This window comes from Rattus norvegicus, chromosome 4 (genome assembly GCF_036323735.1).
Source record: "Rattus norvegicus strain BN/NHsdMcwi chromosome 4, GRCr8, whole genome shotgun sequence".
Lineage (NCBI taxonomy): Eukaryota > Metazoa > Chordata > Mammalia > Rodentia > Muridae > Rattus > Rattus norvegicus.
Genome location: NC_086022.1, coordinates 47,308,881 through 47,334,613, shown reverse-complemented (window position 1 = coordinate 47,334,613; position 25,733 = coordinate 47,308,881). Strand labels below are relative to the sequence as shown.

The 25,733-nt window shown below is 41.2% G+C and overlaps 1 protein-coding gene across 1 annotated transcript in view; it reads left to right on the top strand.

Moving 5' to 3' along the window:
* The window catches only part of Wnt2 (Wnt family member 2), a 45,985-nt gene that overhangs the window by 5,671 nt on the left and 14,581 nt on the right, over positions 1-25,733 (top strand). The window contains exons 3-4 of the mRNA NM_053695.1: positions 1,497-1,774; positions 16,892-17,156. Coding sequence (NP_446147.1) covers positions 1,497-1,774; positions 16,892-17,156 — 543 coding nt within the window. The remainder of the gene's footprint in view (positions 1-1,496; positions 1,775-16,891; positions 17,157-25,733) is intronic.

Below are 25,733 nucleotides of genomic sequence, written 5' to 3'. Positions count from 1 at the left end.
GGCTTGCTACCTGAGGCAAATGTCCATCTAAGTGATTATCCCTAGAAATAATAGTTTCCCTTTTTGATAACTAGAGTTTTGGATGGAGATATTCCTGAATGGCTGAGGTAAGTGCCACTTAATATTGTGTAGACTTGCAATAATGGTTTTTAATAGTGAGACTAGCAAGGCAGACTTTGCAAGGGATGCACAGTAAGCTCTAGCCATGAGTGACACATGGAAACGAGCAAGGCTTCGATTCGGAAAAAAGTAGGCTGTTCTCCCAGCTGCGTGGTTCAAAAAGTCACACTGGTCCTGACAGATTGAATCGCCAAACGCTTCTCTGCTTTCTGCCTTGCCTTGGCCTTAGCTAGTCCGGCTTCTATTTTGATTGTTAATATATTCGCTGCAGCAACCATTAATAAAAGGCCATGCTGGTAACAATGAAATACAGTTCCACTTGAAAAATGAGGTGCACCCGGACCCTAAAGAGCCTTATATCTGTCACTCCACCACAACACCGTGTTATGAATTACTACAGATTATTAAAATAATTTAATGTAGTTATTGCACTGAAATATGTTCCTCTCAGCCTGTAAGTGAAAGTAGGCTGCTCTCTAATAAAGAACAAGTCTAAGAAAGCCCCCAAAGGGTTCTTGCCCAAGTCTAATTAGAGGCGGTAAATTTGTTTCCTTCCAAAAGAACCAAAGCAAAAGCTTTTCACTGTCTCTGACCCGATACCAACGACTAGTGCAGGTGTTCCACTGAAAGGAAAATCACCTCAGTGGTTACTCACAGTATGCAGCTCAAGGATATTGCATATCACCTTCAGCAATCTTTCAATTACTCCCGAAAGCTGATGGCAAGCCAGTTGTCCCATGTGAAGGCCAGGGGCTGGCAGCTGACTGAATTCTCTCCCCATCCTAGCCCCAATATTTCCTTGAATTCAGTACTTTTCTGCCCGTAAGTTAAATTTGCCCTAGTGTCCTCAGTAATGCCTAGAGGCTTGGGAGTCTATTTGTTTGTTCTGGCCTTAAACTCTTGGGTTTAGGAAGTCTTTCACCCCATCCTTTGGAGTAGCCAAGACTACAATCACACCCACTAGTGTCTATGTTGGCAGGCTTTTTCCAAGCTGTGATATCATGACTTCCAAACCTTACAATAGAACGAATGCTAGCTCTGTAGAATTCAGGTAGTTTTACACATAGAGATACTAAGGTGACTCAGCTCTCCTCTTCTGGGACATCTGTAGTTTGGGGGTAAATATGGTTTGCTGAAGCTAGGAGCAAAGCTATCTTTTATCTTTTCTACTCTGTATTAAGGAAGGGTTGGCCAATAGATATTTACATGGACCAAATCCTCCACTAAATGTAAGGGATTCATATTAAGGAAATCACCTGGGATCTAGAAAAGAACGGTAGGAGACGGAACACCAAGCAATTCACCATGTGAAAGCCACGCAGAACACTTGCAGAGACGCTCTCTGACCACTTTTAAGAAAAGCGTTTTTGTTTCAGGTAGCCGGGAATCGGCCTTTGTTTACGCCATCTCCTCAGCTGGCGTTGTATTTGCCATCACCAGGGCCTGTAGCCAAGGAGAATTAAAGTCCTGTTCCTGCGATCCAAAGAAGAAAGGGAGTGGCAAGGACAGCAAAGGTACCTTCGACTGGGGCGGCTGTAGTGACAACATTGACTACGGGATCAAATTCGCCCGTGCATTTGTAGATGCCAAGGAAAGGAAAGGAAAGGATGCCAGAGCCCTGATGAATCTTCACAACAACAGAGCTGGAAGGAAGGTATGGCCTGCTACCCTGCTCCGCTGAGGACCCTGTGGCCTTGGGACTCATCTTAAGATTTCCTAGTTGATTATATCAGAGCCGTCCCATTGAGTCCCCGGCCCAGAGCCACTTGTTCGAAAGTGTACCATCAATTGGGTTGAGACACCCACCCATGCCCCACCTTCTTTCCCACAGCTGAACTCAGGAAGTCCACCACTGCTTAGAGCAGTGTTAGTGATTCCAGTATTTTATGGTCCTTCTAGACGGTGTAGCATCCAGGCAACAGGAATTAACTGCCAGTTCGTTCTTAATCCCCTATAGCAATAGCATCTAGAATACTTGTATGGAGCATTGACACCCAGTTCGTCTTCTCCCAAACACTCCATGAAAACAATTCACCGGGCATGATGGGTTGGATCTCCTAAATTCAGGGGTACTCTCTTTTGGAGCCAGACTCAGCATTAGCTATAAAGCCTCCTCTTTTGGTTTTGTACTGGCTGAGTAAGAGAACTAAAGAGCTACCCTATCCTTTCATCCTGGTGAACCTCATGGTCTACAGGAATCTAGTCTGTCATCACCTTCAAACACCCATGTGGTAGATGAGGGAACTGAAGTTCCATGAGGCACTCACTAAGAGTTGGTACAGAGCTCAGGGTTAGATCGAAGTCCAAGACCAGGATACTTCACCCTAGGACTAAATTGCTTCAATGTCTAGGTTCAGATGCATGAATGAGGTAGGATTGTTTAGAGGGCAGTCTGAAAGGAATAACAGGAGAACCAGAATGTTATCTGTGTCTTTGGGCAGGAAGTGGAAACTGGATGAGATAAACAAATATTTGGTCTGAACCACTATAAGATAATCTAATTGCCAAAGGAAACAGATAGCCCAAGTTGTCTTTTGTCAATAAACCATTAAATAAGTCTGATATTAATTTGTAAAGAAAGATCAGCATAAAATTCAAAGTTGTGGAGGAGGGACTGATAGGAAAAAGGATAGGAAAAGAAGACAGATCAATTTGGGTGAAATCCTTTGACTGGGCTCCCAAAAAGAGCAAATCTCACTTAAAAAGAAATTGGAGGAAAGGGACTTTTCCTTAGTACATAAAAGAGAACATGTGATCTGAGTTATTTACAAATAGTACTTTTGAACTTGAATATTCACAATCTTTATTTGCATGAAGTCGTGAACTTATCGTGACCACTGCCAAGAATATAGACAGTGGTTATGCAATCCTACAATTAGTAACTGTTGTTTGTGCAATGATTTAGATAAAAGTAATCTATATTGATCTTCGTTTTGTCATCGATAGTGTGCATGTAAGTTATGGTGTGTGATGTCTTTGATAAGAATGCCCTGCTTAATTATTTGAATGGGGTATTTTAACTTGATTCCTCTATTAGGAAAGATAGACTATATGACACTACATCGTGTCCAAAAGAATGTTCTTATAAGATGTCACTAGACATTGAATAGCTCTAATCTTCAAAGTAATAGGTCTTAGCTATTATACTCTCGGTCCTACATAAACAAATGTTTTGGGGTTGGGGATTTAGCTCAGTGGTAGAGCGCTTGCCTAGCAAGCGCAAGGCCCTGGGTTCGGTCCCCAGCTCTGAAAAAAAAGAAAAAAAATGTTTTAATATAAATCACATGAGGGTTCACTACCTAGAGGTGAACAGCTGTCAGGCCTCAGATATTCTCCTGCCTACTCCCCAAAACTTCGGAGGCTACTTCTGATTAGGATAAAAGTGCACACACTGACTTTTAAAAATGTGGCTTTAATTAATGGTGGGTGGGCAGACTTTCTCAAGGAGAGGTGTGATGTCAGCAAATATAAACTTTAATGAGAGCAAATGCACTGAGATCAACATGCGTCTCTAATTCTCTTCTTGCGGTCATTAGACCCCCAGTCCCTACTCCCTCTCCTTACCAGCAGAAGATCTGTGGAATCAAAACGAGAACAGGCTGGTCAGTCCTCCTGAGCAAAGTTTCCAACTGGCCCAGCTCTAGAAAGTCCCACTCTCCCAGGGCTGACAGCAACATCAGCTCCGTCTTTTCCCTCTGTTGTACTTTAGTCTTTCCCAGATTGTCTGAAATGAGCATCGGCTACCTTTAAAAACTGAGGATAATGGTGGGGGGTGGGGAGGATGGCGAATCTTATTTGAAAGAAAAGTCATTCATCCCAAGACATATCTGTTTAGGCAATGCTAAGTCACATCCCAGTACTGCCGTCCACATTTCCCCCAATTTCCGTCTCAATTTCCCGTAATAACTAAAGCTTAATTAATTTATTATGACAGCTGGACAGAGCACCCTCACGTGTTTCTATTTTGCAATACCATCTAAATTTGCATTATCATTCATGCTAACCGCTTCTAAGAGATTTTATCAATAATATTTTTTTTTCTCTCACATTCACTTGAGATTTGCTTTTCATTGAGTCTAGTTCTCTGGTTCCAAATAGAGCTAGAACTTACATTCATTGGGTATAAGGCTTTTCTCTCAGTTTCCCCAGGCAACTCTTTGTAGGTCTAAAGAAGGTACACTAGGAAGAGCTGCCAGTTCTAAGATAAGTTTTAGTGAATGACCAGCAAATGACACCTGGTAAAGAGGTGCCATTTGTTTTCTTCCCTGAGCTTTCGAAGGCCTTTTAAATTATTATTTTTCTTTTCTAAGAAGAAATAATCACAAGTTCATTAAACTTCCCTAAACGAATCAGAATATCTATCTAATCAAATACTGCCCTTCAATTTCTCTAGAAATTTCCATAAGAATATTTCTATAGCAAGAAGTCTTTAAACATACTTCCAAAACATGTCTCTTGTTATGGTGAAAGTAGAAGGGACATGAAACTTAATATGAGACCCACCTGAGGATTCATCTTGCAGTTACAGTGGCTTTGCTCACTGGTTTAGTCAGACACATCAGTAGAGTTAAAGCTGTTTATAACCCAGGTAAGAGAAGCTGCTCAAAGCCCAACTCAAATGGTTACTTAGGATTTAATCCGTTACTCTGCCTACAATCTAATGCCCTAATAAAACAGGTGAACTTTTGTTAATTTAAAAGGTCTTTTGAAGGTTTTATAATGGGGTCTTTCCAAATCTTAATAGACATAAAGAGTAGCACGAGTATTTCTAATTTTCAGGTGAAATTGTTGCCCTCGAGGAGATGAGGTGACAGCTGTGTCTACCTATAGGCACTGTCCAGAGCTTCATATTGTCTGTATTTCTGAATTCTCTAGAAAGACAAACAGTATTTCTATATTTCTTTTAAAAACTAGAAAGCACAAGAAACAGCAGTTTCTGCCCTTGGAATGTGGCTTTGCTGATGACATTGTCCCTCGTGTAGCTTTATCTCAGACGAGTTCTACAGGGACCATGCGGCTAGTTGTTTTTGGTCAATTTTTTTACTTTTAAATTTTTTTCATACAATCTATTTTGTTCCTAAATTCCAATCCTCCAATTCCTTCCCCACCCCACCCACCCAACTTTGTTCTTTGTCTCCTTTAAAAGAACAAAAATAAATCAAAACCAAAAAAAAAAAAAAAAAAGCCAACAGCAACAACAAAAATATCAAACATAGAGACCATTTTGTATCTGACAACAATTCCTGAGAATGAGGCTTTCCCTGGAGTGCTGTTGATATGCCCAGTGTTACTACATCAAAGAAAACTGATTTTCCCTCTCCCAGGAGGTAGCAATTGCAAACACCTTCTTAGGAGAGGTGAGACTTGGTGCTTACCCTTGTTGGGTCTCTCACATTCTGAACTTCAAGTTTACCTCAAAGTTATAGTAATAAAAAACAATATGGTGTTGAAATAAACTACTACAATATGTATCATAATAAAAAATCCCAAGCGTTGGTGAATGGACATAACCCCACACACCTACGGAATCTACTGTTTAACAAAGAAGGCTCCTGGAACAGTTGTTTTTACCAGGGGAATGTTGTCTTTATATTGAAAATGTGCCATGAGTCATTGTGGACTCAGCTTAAGCAATTTGATCTCATTTGAGAGATTCACAGCATTTCAACAAATCACCCTGCAGGTCTGAAAGCAATACCAGTGACTGGGTTGATCTTAGTTCAAAAGGGAACTTGTCAAACTCCCTGGGGAAACACATTTGGGAGTACTGAGTCAGATAAGAAAATGAATATGGGGAAAAAAAAGGTGCATGACCACAGGAAACTAACTTTTAGTTAGAAAGATGGTGGTGCCTAAGGGCAAGACCAGCTGTACCAAGTGGCACACCAGAGTAAGGTCTGTAAGCTGGGGAGATAAATCTCTCTCTCTCTCTCTCTCTCTCTCTCTCTCTCTCTCTCTCTCTCTCTCTCTCTCTCTCTAGCTGTGAAACCTACAAGGTAGAGATAAGAGATTTTCCATAAAGAAATGCTTCAGAGCCACATCAAGAGATACTTAAGTACTTCACTAAGACATTTGGATGTCTCTAGAAAGACACTCAATACTTGAGTTCAATCTTTATACATTTTTCAAGTCCTTTTAAGTTTGCTTCAAAAGAGTAATGAGTATCAAAGTTCAAAGCTTTTATAATATATTTGAATTGATAATTAAAAGTAGATTAGGAAAATTGCAGAATTTCTTCTAGCTCCTTGCATTTATGATTAGTTTTAAGTGTAAATGTCAGGACTGTTAGAGTTTGCTTTCTGATATTAATGAATTATAAAACAGAACATGTGGCAACTGTGCTATGTTGATATTTGTAATGATAAAGGTTAATATTGTCTATGAGGAATTCCTAGCTATAAATGTCAGCTTGACTGGGGCAATATGCGAGCAAGATTCTCTAATCCTTGAACACGGCTTTGGACAGGCATTGCCATAGAAAACAAGAAGCTCACGCATATGCACCAGGTGTCAAGAAAGCCAAATAGTTAGGTACTTTTTGCGTATGAGGAGACATAAATATAATTGGTAGTCAGAATCAGCACACAAATTCACTGTATTTACTAACTGAAGTCATCTGAAGATGCTACTTCGGTTGGTGCCCTGCATTTTGTAGGTAGGGCCTTCTGGAGTGAGACTCCAGCACTCTGCTCAAACAAGTCCCAGTCAAAGACTGACAAGAGAGAGGACCAAGGCCCTGCACACCGCCCACTGGAGAGCTGGGGCACAGCAAACTCTAAGTGCATCCACAGGAAATGCCTCTAAAGCAAACAAAATCCATGTAGTATAACTCGTAAGCAGGACCTTAAGGCAAAAAATCTAAGTTCTAATAAAGATATCAACCCCCCCCCATTAGCACTTGAAATAGGTAATAAAAATTAATGGATCTGACTTCAGAGAGCTGGAATAGGAGGGAAAGGAAACCCCACCCTTTAAAAGTAAGGAATATCAACAGACAAGGGAGGAGTGGAACCAAACTGTGCTGCCGCAAGGCCAAACTGTGTTCACCTCCCCCTCATCCTGCCCTTCTCACAAACGACCCTGTGCATCTTTATAGGGCACAGAGTTCGCTTAGCAGATCCGTGCCTTCCGGTTGCCCTCCTCAGTTCATAACATTCAAAGCTCAGATCCTGAGAACTTGAGTAAGCAAGCCAGCCTCTGCCTCACTAAGTCCCAAGTTAGTACGAATTTGCTAGGCTAGATGCCTATCTTCTATCGTGTGAACCTAAACCCGGCCAAACTTAAAGCTCTCACACAGCGGGCAACTTGTAACAGACTTGTTTCCAGCTCCACGAAGGGTCCATTATTAGAAAATGTGTGTTAGGGCCGCATCATTTGTCAACTAGAATTATTGTGTATGTGGTAATGCTAAGGCCCATAAATACAAATCGCACACCTTATATTTTCTAGCTGAGCAAGCCCACCCTACAGTCACTGTTTTCAGTAGATGACAGAACTGAAGAAATCACAGTGCCTTACTGAGCTTAATAAATGTTTGCATAAGCTAACCAAGTGCACCTCTTCTAATAAACATCTCTTGCTTCCCTCGTTCCAGCACATGAATAGTTGAAGGATATAAATTGTTCAGTGTTCAGTAACTCCTATCTTAGAGATGTGGGTCTGTCCAAAGGATTTAATTGGTAATAAATGCACTTGGCTCCGAGCCAATCTGGAAATTAAATAATGTGTTTTTAATGTGTGTTTCCTCAGGAAAACTGATAGGACCCAAAATATGTTAGCTGCTTTGTGGAATAGAACTAACTAAAAGCTGTAGCGTTGACATGTCTTCAAGTGCTTTCGTTCGTAAGCACTCGGCAAGCAGAGACCAGAAACAAATTATGTATTTGATTTCTAAGGCAAGGCCAATTGATCATTGGCAAATGTTTTATATGGTATAAAGTAGATGGTCTCTCCTTTCTAGATTGGAAAATAATTAATATGACACAATCCAGAGTCCATACGCTTGGCAAAATACATGCTAAAAAAATCTTATATTCTTTATATAAAAAGAATCTGATAAAGCCACCCTAACAGTTCCTTCTGCTCAGTTTTCATAAAGGCTGATGTAGAAAACCTTCTCCTTAAGAGAAGTTTGTTTTATAATTGGCGACATAATTCTTTTCAGAACATATTTAACGATGCAGATGCTACATGTCAAAAAAGCATAGGACTCACTAAACCCAGGAAACATGTACACAGGGCTTCACACATCCCAGATGAGAAGAGTGGAAAGGGTTTAGTGTGAGGTGTCATGGATGGCCTCCCTGAGAGGCTCTGCCTCTAGGGGTTCAGCATCCCTTTCTGTAATAGAGCAATAATCATATGCCTTATATGCTCGTGTTGAGTAAAATAGCTACTCTAAAATGCTTAACATGGTCTGACACAAAAGAAGAAACTAATGAATATTACACCTCTTCTCTATATTCTGGTAGCAGGTTGGGCAAAGAAATAGAAACTGAACTCTTCCACATAATTCAAGCTTAGCCTTCTATAGTTCTTTCTTTCAACATTTAGAGTTTGTCTCTGTCGTGTAGATTGCTAACATCTATAATTCTTTTTTATAAAAGGAAGTTTAAAATGTTAAATTCTAAAAGTAGAAAATAAGACTCCAAGTTAAAAAAAAAACAAACCTTTAAAATGCTCAAAACCAAATATGTAACGGTTTCATAAAGGTGTGTTAAGTAAGATCTTCACCATTGCAACCTACTGAAGAATGTTAGAAGAAAGTGAAATAATAATGTTCCTTGTACTAGAGCCACTAACAAAGTGTGGCTCTCCATGAGAGTTTTCTACATCTGACTTTCTTAACCGAGCACCTGAGCAGGCTTGTAGTGACGGGGTACCACAAGGGAAAAATCAGAAGCATTTCGGACATGCAGAGGGAGTCATCAGGAATCATGCTGTTGAGTTCTGTGATATAAAAATGCGTGAGAACTGTGTGGTTGACCAGAAATATCCTACATGGGGTTGTCCCAGTGACCTACAGTAAGGTTCAAAGGAAGGAAGAGAACAGGAGAGCTTCTAGGAGAGATTTCAAGAGACAACAGAGAAATTGAGACCTAACTTAGGGTGGTGTGCATCTGAGGTTGTGAATGAGGTTGCAGTCTCACGCTGGAGAAAGAAAAAATCATTGCAAAAGTAGAAAATACTGTATTTAGAGAGTTACAAAAATGCCAATGTGGGCACTGGAAAGTATGGGCATTAAGATGGAAATGGCTCCCGAATTAAAATCAGTAACTCGGGCTGGAGAGGTGGCTAAGTGGTTAAGAGCACTGATTGCTCTTCCAGAGGTCCTGAGTTCAGTTCCCAGCAACCACATGGTGGCTCACAACCATCTATAATGAGATCTGATGCCCTCTTCTGGTGTGTCTGAAGACAGCTACCATGTACTTATATATAATAAATAAATAAATCTTTTAAAAAAATCAATAACTCAGGGATGGGAGGAGACATTTTACAAAGCCTGATCAGTCTTCTCAAAGCTTTCGAGGAAGCAGTGGCATCTGTAAACAAAAGTGGAGGCTTGAAATTCTGCTGAAAGGGGACAAGAAATTGGAAGGAAAACTAAAGAAATCTTCCAAAAGTAAAGCGAAAGCCCCAGAAGATAAATGGAGTTTAAGGAGGTCCACAAACAATTCCCCGTTCCTCACGGGGTTTGAAACCAGGTACTAAATGAACAGATAGATGAAAGAAACACTTCCGTTTCACTGATGGCTGGGAAAAGCCTGCACCAAGGGATAGAGCCTTGTGCAGCACAGTGCTTCCAAATGGACCCCTGAGTGTGGTCGCTCTGTGTCTCTCAAAGACTAGGCATCGAAGGACAGTCAGGAGGTCACTGGGTTGGTCATAGTGTTTCCTTCATAGGCTAGAAGGAAGGAAAAGTCTTTAGTCCTTCCTTCAAACTCATCAGTTGGACACGTCAGTTTTCCCAACTAGGGAGGAAAGAACAAGGGTCAGTAAGAAACAGAAATGTTACCTGAATGCAGGTTTTTTCCCCCCCTCAAGAAGCCAGGAAGAAAGGTCTTTGGAAAAAAAATCCCTGAAAATTAAAAAGGCATAGAGGTTGGATTTTCAAGGTCCATGAATGAGTTGGAACATCATAAGGTCTGTGTGAGGTGCAGAAAGGCAGATATGCAAGTGAATATTTCAGCATTAGAGTCCACCAGTCTAGGTTGAAAAAGAGGCTGATGACTGTCGCTGAGGGTTAATGGGAAAAAAAAAATACCTAAGGTGTGATATTTCAGAACACCAAGAATATGAGAAGGATTTGAAAAGTTTTTATGCAAAGAAATGAAACAAAAGACAAAAGATTAAAAAAAAAACATATTAAAAGAACCAGTGAGATGCCACAGTTCCCATCTGCAACACAGGAGACAAAAAGCCTGCAGGGTTACACCTTCAAACTTGAGAGAAAACTATTTCCAATCCAGAATTCTATACCCAGCCAAGCTATTAATCAAATGTGAAGGCTGAAGTAAGACCTTTTAGACATGCAAGAATTCAGAAAATGCATCCTCTGTGCACCTTAAAGGAGTTAAGAATGTACTATGAGAAGAGAGAATGATCAGACCAAGGGAAGCCATGGCACCTAGGAAAGTGTGTGTGCAAACTAGCAGGACCTGACGCTAGGTCTCAGCCATGGAGTTAATCCTTCATTCCAAGGGAATCCTTCACCACAGAAAAGCGTGACATTCGGTAACAGATAATAAAATCCAACCCTGGGACATCACCAAACTTGACTGTACAGCTAACAGTCCTTAATAATACAATTGCCCCTTGCTTATACAGACAATTGATTTCTGGATTGCCTGTAGATATATTCAGATCTGAGATGCTTAACTTCCTGACACAAAATAGTGTAATATTTGCACATCATATACATACTGACACCCTCCGCCGTTGGCTTTGGGTCTGACCATTGGGTACCACCATCTTTCATCTTCCCCAGAGCAGCCAACGCAAAGATTGTGGAAATGTTTCCTTAGTAATTCAGATACCCTAGAAACACAGAGTGGGAAACAACTGTAATTAGATAACTAGATTTCCCTGTCCATAGAAATGCAGCGCCCGCTCCCACTGCAGGCATCTGTTGATGCTCCGCCCCTGACAGGCCCCCAGACTGCTGTGGAAGAGCAGGAGCTCCTTAGCCTCTCTCCTGCAGTCCAGGGACAGCATGCTCAGCACAAGCTTCGAATAAGAATTACCTGAAGAACTCGAAGTCCTGTCAGGGCCTGGGCCCCATGCCTGCCCCACCCCCTCAAGGTTCTGATTTACTTAGCCTGGGAAGGGGCTGCAAATGATCCCCAGGTGATTTTAATGTGCAGCCAGAAACGAGAACCACTGCTCTGCTCTTCGGTTGCCAGGGAACAATCCCCGGATTCCTGAAACTTTACTACACAGAGTAGATGGAGTCTTCCTTTCTCCTGCCAGACTCTGCATTTCCTCAGACCACAGCCGGATTGTAAAAGAACATTTTCCCTTCCTCCTCTGTGTGGACACGTACGCAGAGATTTAAAAAGTAGCACAAAATGTCTTCTGCGTTTTGTTGGGGTCGTGTGATTTGCTTTCATGCGTAAGAGCTGCCTCCTCATTTAAAGAGCCTCAAAATACCAACATTCACCAGGCTCCAGAATTTGCATACCCATTTTCCCACTGATGTCATCTGGGTCTCTCCTCATAGTTAGTTATGGCTAATAGTATAAAGTGAATTTTGCATTGCCCCTAAGGAGCAGAGGGGGAAGGGGGGACAGTGTGTATAGTTCAACATTTCAGGAAGATCCAAATGCGATTTAGGCTTTTGTACATTTGTTTAGGAAATGTACAAAATTTAGAAAATTTCCCACAGACCTGGGAATTCTGCCTCTATCTAACCGATGGCTGAAAATTGTACTGGCCATACTGGGCCTTGATTTGCAGAACTGTGGAATAGGAGTCCTTACTTTCTGTGCTTAACTGTGATGTGTACATGATAATAGATCTAAACCATCATGGGTAGAGCCTGGCTAAGTCTGGTTAATTTCTCAATAAATGGTTGCAGTAGTTAATAAGGTTATTGTATGACTACAGCTGTTATTCAGTTGGTAAAGTGCTTGCACAAGGCTCAGAGTTCAATCCCCAGGACCCTGTAAAGAAGTGGGTGTGCGGGGTTGGGGATTTAGCAAGCACAAGGCCCTGGGTTCAGTCCCCAGCTCTGGATAAAAGAAAAAAAAAGAAGAATATAAAAAAAGAAGTGGGTGTGCTGGCATGTACCTGTAATCCTGTGGAAACAAGAGATTAGAAGTTCATTCTTGGCTACATGGTGAATTAGGGGCCAGCCTGAACTACATAAAACCCTATCTTAAAAAGTAATGGGGTTATAAGAGGGAGCTATTGGAACTCAAGACCTTCATGGTATGGCCCCATGCTTTATTCTCAACACACATAAAACTTAGCAGAACTTCAAAGTATAGATCCCCTTCTTGGACATCTCTGCTCGAGTTGGGCTTCGCTGTTTTCAAGGTTTAAAGTCTATAAATCCTTCAAATTGAGGTAGAGGTGGCTCCTAAGTGCAAACGTTGAGCCTGCTGTATATTAACTGGAGGGAGGTGTGGTTCAAAGCCTGTGTTGCAGTAAGTATTTGGGGGTTTCTACATCTCCTTAGATCATATAATTAATTCCCAAATAAAAGACGCAGAGTTTTATATTTATAATAAGCCAGAAAAGCACTAGAACTGAGTAGACATCAACCCTCTAAGCTATTTTGTCTATTCCCTGTCAATAACCCCAAGATATCACTTACCATGTTCTGCCTGGGCTGCTCCTACATCAGGCCTGCCCTCATGGCCATGTGTTCACAACCATTCTACCCCATGGCCAAGTCTTACTTTTTCCTCCTCTCTCCTCTTCCTCCTGATGGTCCCTGCCTCAGACCTCTGGTCTGGGAACTGAAGCCCCACCTACCTCTCTTCTTCCCAGTTACAAACTGTAGGAATCTTTATTAACCAATCACAGACAACTTGGGGATCAAGGCTTATACAACAAAAGCTGGTGTATGTGAGGATCTGCTCCTCTTGGGGCAACTAGATCCTAGAGTACTGATGTTAGCATTTCATACAAGCAACAATAGAGGATCCCAGTACAGCTAGTAGGAGAGTGAGCTGTTAGCTGAGGTCTGTCATTAATCCACACCAAGAACTAACTTTGGTACTGTCAGATCCCAAGGGCAGCCCCTCCCCCCAGGGAGGACACCTAAATAATGAGGAGAACTTACTATCTTGGATCACAAGAAGTCTGGATACTGGAAAAGTCCCAGTTGGGCTTCCTGAGCAACTCCACAACAGTCTTTAGAGCTCAGGGCCTCACATCCATCAAGACTGTGTGTGCTGTTTCATATATGTTCTTACTGCCGCTCTCCTGTCCTTTGTGTCATACTGTTTTTAAAAAATCATCTAGAGACAGAAAAAGCATTTCTCTTCTATCTCTTTAAAGAGTGAAGGAGACTTCAAGTCCAACACCCATCTATCCTTAAATCCCATTGATACAAACTGAATTATCACCACTTTCTAAATGCTAAGAAAAGTCAGTGCGTTAGCAGTGAAATGCCCCATCATGATTTAGGACACTGCTGGATCAGAGAGGTCCTGGCAAGCCCTGGAGCACACAGCTTCCCAACTCCTGAATAAAATAGGTATGAAGTGTCTACACAGATCAACAGCATCTCATCTGGCCCTGCCACTGGGTTCGTAAGAATTGCTTAAGTGTATTTTTAAGATCCAAACTTAATATGCAAATCTTCCCAGTAATCATATAAAAATATCATCTTTGAAGTTTGTCACCTGGAAACTTAGCATAACAAAGGCAGGGCAATGATGTCTCCTGTTATTTTTAGAAGTAGGAGTGCAGCTTACAAGTGAATAGCCTAGCTGCAGATGGAATTCAGGAGGAACACAAAGTGCTTGGCATGGAGGGTGTGCATGTGTAATGCTATCCGATCTTAGGAGGGAAGCTTTTAGGTAAGTTCGAGAGCCTAGAAGATATCCCTGAGGTCGTTTATGGCAAAGTCTACAACTGGATGGTCCAGTGACCCTAATGCCTAACGCTGGGAATATAAAAGGCATTAGAGAGAAAGATCTCATTATAATGTCCTTTACAGGATGCTCAGGTCCCCACAATGTGGAGAATCCAGTCCTTTGCCTTGACCTTCTATACTGGTTCATAATCAGAATGACCACTCCCAGGTATACAGGGCACATTCCACTGGGCCTGGCAAAGTGGGGACCACTGCGTGGGGGGTCAGTGCTCCACATTGGAAGACAGCGATCAAGCCACACAACCAAACAACCTAGGGCTACTGTGATACCTTGCCTGGAATTGTTGTTCCCTTAGCAGCCCTTGAGTGCTTTTGACACATGTCTAGGCTAATGAATAAATTGAGGCTGACTCCTGGAATGAAAATCCTCTCTGCTCATCTGAGTCTACCATTTCTTGGTCAGGTAGCAAGCCTGTACAAGAAACAAAGCCATGTCAAGCATTAGGGCAGAAGACCGTGATGAGGTCTTTAGAGAGAGGCAGCTGGAAACCGTGTACCCGGGAGAGGCAGTGGGTGGTGGTTGAGACTTGCGCTTCAAGCAGCATAGTTCAGCTACCTTTCTCTCAACTGCCTCTACACTTCATGTCAAATCAATATAGCAGAACCTTGGAGGAATGCAGAGCATAGTCGAAACTCCCACCTTCCATTTCTTAGAAACAGAGATTCTAAGAATTTTCCTCAGATAGCACTTTGGAGAATATCAGTAAGGGTCTCACTGTTCCCTTTTCCTAGGCACATCCTTCAGATACCCCCTAATTTGGGGATTCAGACTGATTGGCAGACATGCCCCATTGTGATGTTTCTGCATGAGGACCAAATCTAGGGACTGGTGAATCCCCATAGCTTCTGGTCTCCTAAACTGCCCTTCCTGGCGTCTTTGGCTTTGAATTTCCAATATTCACAACCCATTAGCACCACTGTCATATTAAGAGACCTTTGAAAAACAATGATTGAAAGATGAGAAAAAACTTAGCAGAGTAAAAAAACAAGGTCAGTTCTTGGAATATGAATCTCATGAAACAGAACCGGGAGAGGATATTCACCAGGAGCATGATACAAGGAGACATTTTGAAATCTACATGCACTGTTGATCCCGGAGATTTTAGCAACTGGGTTTGTTCACAGCCATTCTACATGCATCCCTGTAGACGTATCCCACTGTCTCCTTGAGCCCTGGTTTGCCATCCATACAATGGGAAGGGTGGCAGCTTGAGGTTTTTCTGCAGACCTTGAGCCCTCTCTTAGACATGTTGAAGGGCAATGAGGCAAGACAGGAAGAACTCACTGAGTCTCCGCAAATGGTACCACATGGCAAACTCATCCCAACACCAAAGCAGAAATGTATTTGGGTATTTCTATGGTCTACCTGCCCTTCCCTTACACTACAACCCTCATATCCATGGGAGATCAGTCTGAATGTCAGGAGCCTGCCCAGACAGGCTTGTCCCAATCTCTCTTGCCTCCTAGCAAGAATCAGCATGAGCACAGCTGGATCATTTAAGCTGTGTAAGTTGGCCAGAGCTGTGGGATAACCATGAGTTTAGGGTCAGTCTCAATGCAATATGGTTTAGCCCTCACTACTAACTGTGTTCCTTAGACTAGCGCATTATTGTCTCTAGGATTTGCTCTTCTGCCTCCTAAGGTTAAAATGGTATATATAAGGGCATTGAAAAAGAGTGCATTCTGCAACCCTACCTGCCCACTGTATGGCAAGAATCCCACATGTAGCCACTTACTCGGGTAAGTGAATTGTCAGCCAATTGTTGGGTCACTGAAAGATGAGACTTAGTAATTGCTTTATCTATCTGGTTTGGGTATAAATTGGACATCCCTCCCCTAACAATCTAAAATTTAAAAAGTTCCCAAATGTGGCATATTTTTTATAATGGCATAACGGTGTAAAGGAAAAACCTTCTACCTGGTTGCATAAGGCAGCTTGTAGCCAGAACACAAGCAATTCAAAATACAGTATAAAACTACCTTCTGGCTATGTGTCCAAAACATAGACATAAATGAATTTCTAGTTGACTCTGAGATTTCATCTCAAAGACATCCCGTGTTATATATGCAAATATTCCCAAATTCCAAAAATTCCAAAATCCCTAACACTTCTGGTTTTAATCATTTCAGATAAAGGATACTTAACATTGTAGTAATATACATTTTTGAGGTAAAGATGCTATTGTGTATTAGAAAATGCTACATTTCCTCTGACTTTAAATTATGAGAGAGAGAGACAGAGAGAGAGAGAGAGAGAGAGAGAGAGAGAGAGAGAGAGAGAGAGAAGAGAGAAGGAAGAGAGAGAATGTGACAGGGGAGGAAGGAGTTAGGAAAGGGGACAGAATATTATCAAAATATACTGTATGAAAATGCTTTAAATTAGAAATAAAAAACAAATAAGCTGCTATGTGTCCTATAAAATAGTGAGTGTTGGTTACATAGATAGTAAATAGGTTGGGGTTCAGAACTGGATCCCCCAATGGCTGCAGTTACCAACAGTCTACCCAAGGTGACCAGCAAATGGCGAGAGATGCTCCAGGATCCCATGATCCAGCCTTCTCAGAGCTACTTCCCTGAGGTAGCGCTGAGGTAGGGAAACTCATAGCTGGGTCCTGTGCTTAAGACTGCCCTACTGAGCTTGCCTCTCTCTGCCTTTTCCTGCAGGCTGTAAAGCGCTTCCTGAAACAAGAATGCAAGTGTCATGGCGTGAGCGGTTCCTGTACTCTGAGGACATGCTGGCTGGCCATGGCTGACTTCAGGAAAACAGGCGACTATCTCTGGAGGAAGTACAACGGGGCCATCCAGGTGGTCATGAACCAGGACGGCACTGGCTTCACTGTAGCCAATAAGAGGTTTAAGAAGCCAACGAAAAATGACCTTGTGTATTTTGAGAATTCTCCAGACTACTGTATCAGGGACCGAGAGGCAGGTAAGTTAAGAGAATTCCTTTAGACAGCAATGTTCTACAACCTAACTGAATGCCTATATTTTTCTGCAGGCCATTTGTGTAATTGCAGATGCCTGCCCTCGGGTTCCAGGCTTGTGCTCTGTCTAATTCACAATGAGACTGCACAGAAAATCACACAAGCAGTTAGAGAAACAGGTTGATAGTGTGCAGATTCTGAGGAAATATGAACTAACAAGAACGTATGTGGCAAAAAGTCAAAATATGCAGATCAGCAGAATTCTTGCTTGCACAGAATTCTAGCTAAGGGGATAGATAAGCATTCCGTGCACTCACCCAGCATCTTCTCTATGATCACAGACTGAGTAGGGTACAATTTTGTAATAGTCTTCCCCCATGACAAATCCCCCAAGTCTGCTCTATTTCACAATCCCTAGCTCTTTTCAATATGGTTAAAATTGTCAAACACATTTTGTCTCTTATTAAACTATTTTGAAACTCTTATTTAAAACAGCAAGAATCTATCCCCACATTTTTTGACCATAGGTGGGTTTTATATAAGGGGTGGATTTAATAGGTCTCATTTATTAAAGCCACACCCTTCCATCCAAAATAACGCTCTTTCCATCCTGTACCGCAAGCGAAGCTTCTTCCAGCCTGGACATAGCAGCTGTCCTCACTGGTCTACTTTTATAAATATACACTCTCTACCTCTTACCCTCAAGGTCAATATTAGGCTGCAAAGATTCCTCTGCAAAGACCCTAGCAAAATAAGCATCACTGAAAGGGTCTTGGTGGACAGGAGGTAACGGTAGCCACAGCCCTTGCTGGCTCAAGTTATGTGCTTAGCGGGAAGCAATGCCATTAACTATCAGGAAAAAAAAAATCCTTCGGTTTAGATTCTAAGTTTGTTTTCCATTCTGAAGCAATTGCAAAAGAGCCAGTAAAGCAGTACAGATGCGGCCAGCTGCTGAAGCTAGATTAACTGATAGACACGATGATCAGGAAGCATCGTAAGAAGCCCGGAGCCCTTTCCTGGCCCCTGAGTTCTTGAAGTTCCACTGTCGTTTGATGACTTAGCTGTCTGCAGCCTGTGAGCATGTTTGTGCATGCAGCACATGAATTCAAGACTGCTGAGCATAAGGACGTCATGCTGTGCCCCTCTGCATTCTAGACATGCTTTGGGCCTGCTACCAAGTTATCTTACCTGTCAGACAACAGGTTTGATGAAACCTGTTGCTTTCACATAAATCAACCCAGTGGACTGTGTTTCTTCTGTCCTTAACTAGTTATTTGACTCTGAGCAGGGCGTGGGCATGGAATCACCTTAGTCATTTTAGATGCCAGAGGCAGACACTTACATAAAGAGCGCCACCCTAAGTCTTTGCATATCCATCTGCTCTTGTTGAATCTGTGAAGCAACCCTAAGACACCAGTCCATTGTGCATTTTTACCTGGGGAAAGAAGGCACAAAATAGTGGATGCTTCTTAAGAATCCACCAACCAAACTCTTACTCTAGCTTACAAAATCAGATAAACAGCCCTGGATATCACTGTCCACGTTGGACATCATGTATGAAAGAAGATGCATGTCTAGCCCCATGTTTGGCCAAAGCTTTATCCCTAAGAGGACATATTTGAATTACCTATTTCCTAAGCACAATGGCAAAAAGACCTTAAGACCAAAACCTCCTCTCAGATCTAGAAAATGTGCTGTCCTACAGGGGTTTTTCTGGTACTTTGTTTTGAAATAATTTATGTACTGAAGGAAATAATCCTACCTGATGAATATTTTCTTCGATGTGGTACTCAGGGAACTAAAGACAATACTTTCTTGTCATAGGAAGGGGATTCTGAATGCAATCCCTGCTTCCCTTTTAAGCTATTCAGTTGATTATTCTTACATACTTTATTCTTGTTTCTCTCTCTCTCTCTCTCTCTCTCTCTCTCTGTGTGTGTGTGTGTGTGTGTGTGTGTGTGTGTGTGTGTGTGTGTGTGTGTGTGTGTGAAGTATGTGTCAGTGTTGGTACCTGAGGCCAGGAATGTTGAATCTTCTGGAGCTGGAGTTACAGGTAGTTGCACACTGGGGTCCAGAGCTGGACCCCCTGCAACAGCAGTAGGCACTATTAAAATCTGAAAGCCTGAAAGTCTGCCCCTTGATCATAAAGCCATAGGTATATATGCTATGCCACTGCATACCTTGGCTTGGTCAGTGTGCCCCACCAGCTCTCAGCCTCCAGTTTTAGAGGAGTAGAAACTAAAGCTCTAAGAAGTTAAGAACTTTTAGGACTGTCTGTCTGTCCTTTCCATCATTTTACTCTTCCTCCAGCAGCCCTATACACATGGACATGTAGTTAATGGAGTGGCTTCCATAGTAAGATACTTAATTTAATTTCTTATTTCTATACTTTCTTAGAAATATTTTGACTTATCTAATTTAAAATCCAGTCAATATTTTGGTTCTTGAGTTGTGTTGATCAAATAATAGCCATCCTAGTCTTTTAAGTACCCAGTTCCAATACAACAGATCACATTCCCAATAGGCTTACCGTATTATTTGTACCTTTCTGAAATATACCGAAACGATGCCACTTAGAGCTGTGCCAAAGCCACCCATGCGACCTGCAATGTTTCTTTTGTAATTTTGGTAACTATACGTGATTTATTTTTATAAAGACAAGACTCAGAATGCTTTATATGACATAGGTAAAAGTTCAGGACATTAAGAGAATATTTTTATAGCTAATGTTTGGATTATGCAAATAGTCACAGGTGTGAGGTGCAAGGACATTTGCTTCACCCACACACTGGTTGGATCTTGCCCTTTGTCATGTGACTGATGGCTGTCTTCAGATGAGGGTCTCCCTGACTGGGATAACCTTCTGTGGTGTGTTCTTTACTAAGTTGGTCCACACCACACATTTCTGGGTATGGAATCTTTCTGGAGCAGCCTCTACCCTGTTTTTGCAGAGATAGAGAGATGTGAAAGATAATTCTGAGACCCATGAGAATGAAGCCTTCCTGCATTTAAGGGGGTGCAGAAGCCTCCCTTGTGAAACAAAAGTATTAGGTCTTTCAGTCTACACAAAGGATGCGGCCAGCATGAGTCTGTAACAGAATGAACACACACTGTGCTAAAATCATCTTACAGACTAGACAAGCTCCAAGATAGACCAAAACTTTGTAACCACATTTAATTCAGTACATGCATTCCTCTTGTTTCTTTGCTTGTTTTCTTTATTCAAATTCATAGTCACTCTTCCATAAATTTAATCTTCCTTTCTAAATGGTTGATTTTGAGTCATGAACACTAATGTTCAATTTACTGGACACCTTCTTCTTGAGAGCATTGCAAGAGCATGAAGGGTGATCAGTTGGGGCATTGGTAGATGGGTGAGTGGTGTTTGAACTGCTTGGCTATGCTGTTCTCTGTCTGTGCATCCTGTTCAGAATAACAGTGCACAGGACAGATATAGTGTGTTTTCCAGTTGGGTTTGTGCAGTGCATTTACAAGTGCACTTCATTATTCTCCATAATTCTCCATTCTTCCTCAGAGACCTGCTGGGTCAGAATCAGGAAATCCTCATACTTTTCAAACTTAACAATAAGGTTTAGAAAATCAGTGATTTGGTGGTCCATGGTCCTATCATCAGAGAAGAGGAAATCCAAAGAGACTTTGTTCTTCAAGTCTCTGATCCTTAGAGATGGTGAAAAGTATTCTTATTTGTAGATTGATAGACATTACCCAAAAAAGTACCTCAACATGGCTCATGTGGCATAAAATATGCTTTTTGACCTGTAGAAACTCTACTGCAAGTAACTTGTTTAAATGATTTCAACCATTAAGGCTTCTGCTGCAGTTATCTTGACATCTTGGTTATCAATTCATCCTCAGCCATGACACAATGATACCACGATGAGTGAGTTTTGGTGAGAAGAACCACAAAGTGGCTAGCTTGAGTGATCCTGGTGAGAACAGATCTCACTCAGTATAGATGCTAGGAGCCCTGGTTGAGTTCCTGACAGGTCACATCTGTTCTACATCCCTTACATACCCATCTCTACCCTAACTCTTGGCAGTAATCCCCCTCATTTTCAGATCAAGAAAGTGAAATCCCAAAGTTTTGTAATTTGTTCAAGATTTCATTGCTTGGAACTAGTTAACAAGTAACATGAATAGATAAAAAATCAAAACCAAAATCCATACTTTTCTCACGATCTCACTTTTGTCATGTTTGGAGTCTATGGAAAGTGTATGTGTTTGTGTGTGGGGGCTTGTCTTCTATAATAAAAATACAGTATGAAGATATGAGACTTTAATTTGGGGGTTCTCACAAAGCTGCATTTAGATTATGTTTAAGCCCTTTTCGATTAGAATCTTTCCAAGATTTTTTTCTTTTCCTTTTTTCTTTTGTGTAGTGTGAGTGCGTAAATGAGTGCATTACTGTGTACACACATGAGGAAGCCATAGAAGATATTGTCTTCCTCATTCCCATGAGGCAGGATCTCTTACTGAACGTAAAACTTGCCATTTTAGCTAGATTGACCGGCCAGAGAGCTTCCTGGATCCATTAATTTCGTATGGTCACAGGTACATACAAGCCATGTCTGTCTTTTATCTGCATGCTGAAGATTTGAACTCAGCCTCTCCTGCTTGCACTGCAAGCACTTTTTTTGCACTGAACCATCTCCCCAGCCACCACTTCACGTTTTTAAGGGAACATCTTTAATTGTTCTTAATAAATGGTAAGAAAAAAAACTTGAAAAAAGAAATTGTGGAAACAGTCACTAAACATGTCCCCTTGTTTTCTGATGATCAACTATAAATACCTCCATTTGAAGCACATTCTGCTGGGGTACTAGCAACTGCAAGAGGTTGGGTATGTGATATTTTGCAGGCCAGATTGGAGGCCACATCTTAAGAGAGGAACTTTCTGAGATGAGCACTGGTGGGTCTGGAGTTATCTAGTCTGGCGATTGCCCCTAGGCATCAGTAAATCAAAGCAACCCTTCAGTTAGAGATAGGTCCATCTGTAATGAGGGAATACTGCCCTCCCCTGCAGAGGTGTCTGCACCTAATCACAGACCACTTTCACTAGGAATGATATAAAACCCTGACCTGAGCTAGAGGTCATCCTGAGGTCTGTTCTTCAACCAGAGGAAACAAGTAAGCTTCCACCTCTTCCCCAGTCAAGTTCAAAGCAAATGGAATTCTTGGCTAACCTGTTGTCCAGTAGAAACCCAAAGCTCAACAGGCAGCTGTTCTTGGTGTTAGCATTTGTGCCTTCTCTTATGAACTATACTTGACAAAGAATTCCTTGAATCCCATGGCAACCCAGTTCCTAAAATCATTGTGTTCAGAGACTCATATTCTAGATAAGTGTTGTGTTGTGGCCTGGCTTGCAGACAATCATGAATACTGACTAGATCCTGAGTGTTATTAAAAACAACGAAATAAGATTTTAACACATAGGTGAAATCTACCTAAATATTAATAATGCGCAACCCATACCAGGACATTTTAAGTCCTTCATTTCTTTACTGAACAAATATTAACTGAGATTGTTCTAGGTGCCAGACACATAAACACTGGCAATGCAAAGGCAATGAAGGCAAAGTTGCTTGGTCCTTGTCCTCAAGGCTTCGTCCACCATGTGACCATCATAGGTTGTCCAAGCTGCAGCCAGGCAACATTGCACAATCTAGGTGACAGGGAACCTTAGTCTCAGACAAGTGAGAAACAATGTGTCGTAGCCTTGGTCTTTGCTCCATTGTTATGTACAAGGATTTACTGTGTATTAATTGTGTACTACCTTAACAACATAACAAAGTCGTTCATTGATTTATTCTCTGACACAGAAATTAACGAATTAGTCTCTAAAGGGTACCAGGAGAATCAAGCCAAGACTATATTGGAATGTTCTACTGAGGCTTCTAAACAATAATTTTCACAGAAAATTATTAATGCTGTATAATTAATATTAACCACTCTAGTAATCTATCTTTTAAAATGTGTAAGCAGTATTTACATAATACATACATTAACCTTTTCAATCTTAAAACATTTATTAGTCTTGACTGTGTACTCCTGACTCTCCTGTCTCCTGTCCTGTCCTATTAACACATCTTACTCCATTTCAGTGAATAGTTTGTTCCCTTCTACTTTGCTGTTTTCTGGTTTTATTTTTTCAGAGTTCCCTCAGGATCCTCATTTCTCTTTCCATATTTTCTTCCTGGTTTGATCTTCTCCATTCTTACAGCTTTCAATATCTCTAGCCATACGTTTGTTCTCTTGCCATATTCAATTCCCTGCCTAATTGATTCATACTATATCCACTGGCTTCATTCAGAGTTGAACTGATCTGTCCCACTCAAAACTAATTGTCCTCAAAAGAAAAATCATTGGATATCATTGATATCCAAAAGGCCCAAGAAGAGCTCAGTTTCTCCATTTATAGACTGTGCGGTGTTTAATTCGCAGTTACCTCTCTGTCTCACCAGGCTCCACAGGAAAAACCCGTGTCGGTAGGAACTATCTCTCTTACTTATATCCCCAAGATCCAGCAAGTAAATGTGGTGAATTCAGCTGAATGGCAAGTTATACACCATATAGAATTCTGTTCATTAACTAGCTGAATTCTATAGATTTATAACTTAAAGATGACTTGGCCTCCATGCAGAGAATTACAAAGCATGTTTTTTTGTTTTCTTTTGTTTTTACACTGGTTATAGTGCACAACCTGCAATTTTTTTCCATTTAACCTTGAGTGTTAAGTAGAACTTTATTTATTTATTTTTTTTGGAACTGAGGACCGAACCCAGGGCCTTGCGCTTGCCTAGCCCTACCACTGAGCTAAATTCTCAACCCCTTAAGTAGAACTTTTGCATTAGTAGATATCTTCCAAGGGTCATGACTATGTTATACTGCTTGTTGGCCCTGTCTCTGGGTAAGAGTAAAGATGCGAAATAAACACAGCAGCAGGCTGCAGCTCTGGCTTTCATTGCCCAGATACTCAGCTCTTTTACTTATCATTTGCTGCTGGTCACCTCATCTGATTCTATTGATAACTAAAGCAATGTGCTGTTTTGTTTTTAATCTAATGGGGTTTATCATTTGTGTGTGTGTGTGTGTGTGTGTGTGTGTGTGTGTGTGTGTGTAATATATAATATAGTATATATACCCCAATGCATTTATTCTACAAATATGACTTCAAAGTATAAACATAGGTTATACTAAAATTCTAAACTGACACTGGCAATCAGAATGAATGTAAAACGTGGCAAACAAATTTCAAGTCATTTTGTATATCCAATTCTTTGACATCATTTGAACAATTAACAAATTAATTATCAAACAGGTGGGTTGTCTTTTCTGGGGTGGGGTAGGTGGGGGAAATAACAAAGCTCATTTCTAATTGCTATATTAATTGTTGTGGACAAAGTGATCTTTTTAAAAGTACATTAAAATAATAAATTTAGTTACTTTCTTTTAACCTTCCCAATGAAATCCACTTTACAATAGTAAATCTCTTCTTCCAACATATGGAAATTTCAGTGTTAGGGAGCTCTCAAGCCTACCTTATGGAATAGGCATCTCAAGGACTACAAATTGTTCTTAACTATTGTTTCTACTGATTGGGAAGTCATGAAGACATCCACGTCTCATCTCTAATTCTCTTAAGATATGTTTCACCTTGTAATCTCTAAGGTTCTTCTGACTTGACAACTGAAGAAAGTGTTCATTTGACTCTGGTTTGTAGTTCAAAACCTTCACCTGGTGCCATAAACTCACTTAAGTTAACAATATGAATTTCTACCATTTCAATATCAGCCATACTCTGATATGGGAGCACACTTACATAACATCAGCTCTCTAAGAGACTGCATAGTCAACCTGAGCTACTATGTTGAGACCATACCATCCAGAAAAAGAAAAAGATCCTGAATTTAAAAAAAATAAGATTGTGCTACATTTCTTGCACGTACTCTCTGGATACTAAGTGAAATCATTTAAAGAGGGGCAAGCTTAACTGCCAATGTGTACCTGCTCCCGATGTGTACCTGCTCCCGATGTGTACCTGCTCCCGATGTGTACCTGCTCCCGATGTGTACCTGCTCCCGATGTGTACCTGCTCCTGATGTGTACCTGCTCCCGATGTGTACCTGCTCCTGATGTGTACCTGCTCCCGATGTGTACCTGCAAATTTGCAAATGCTTTGTTGAAAAGTGTGTCCTCACCAGACAATGGGAAGGCTATTCTTGGTTTTTAAGAAACTGATCTTAATCTAGTACTTAATGAACAAGCAAATCTACATCGGCACCTGATTACTATGCAGTGTACAGAGGAAAGGTCAAGACCAAACCTCTGTCCCAAAGAAGGTGGAAGCTGACATTATGAAATATGGACCCAGTTTCAGGAAGTGTATAATAGGCCTTCAATAGGTCAATGGAACTTGTACAGACTGGGTGCACTTCAAGGAAGGCATTAATGAAGGCTTGGATCTTGAAAATGTGAACAGATTACACTTGGAATGAAGGAGAGGACAGCTTACAAATGGGGACAAATCTGCAAAAGAACAGTCTACATGGCTTCAATAATGC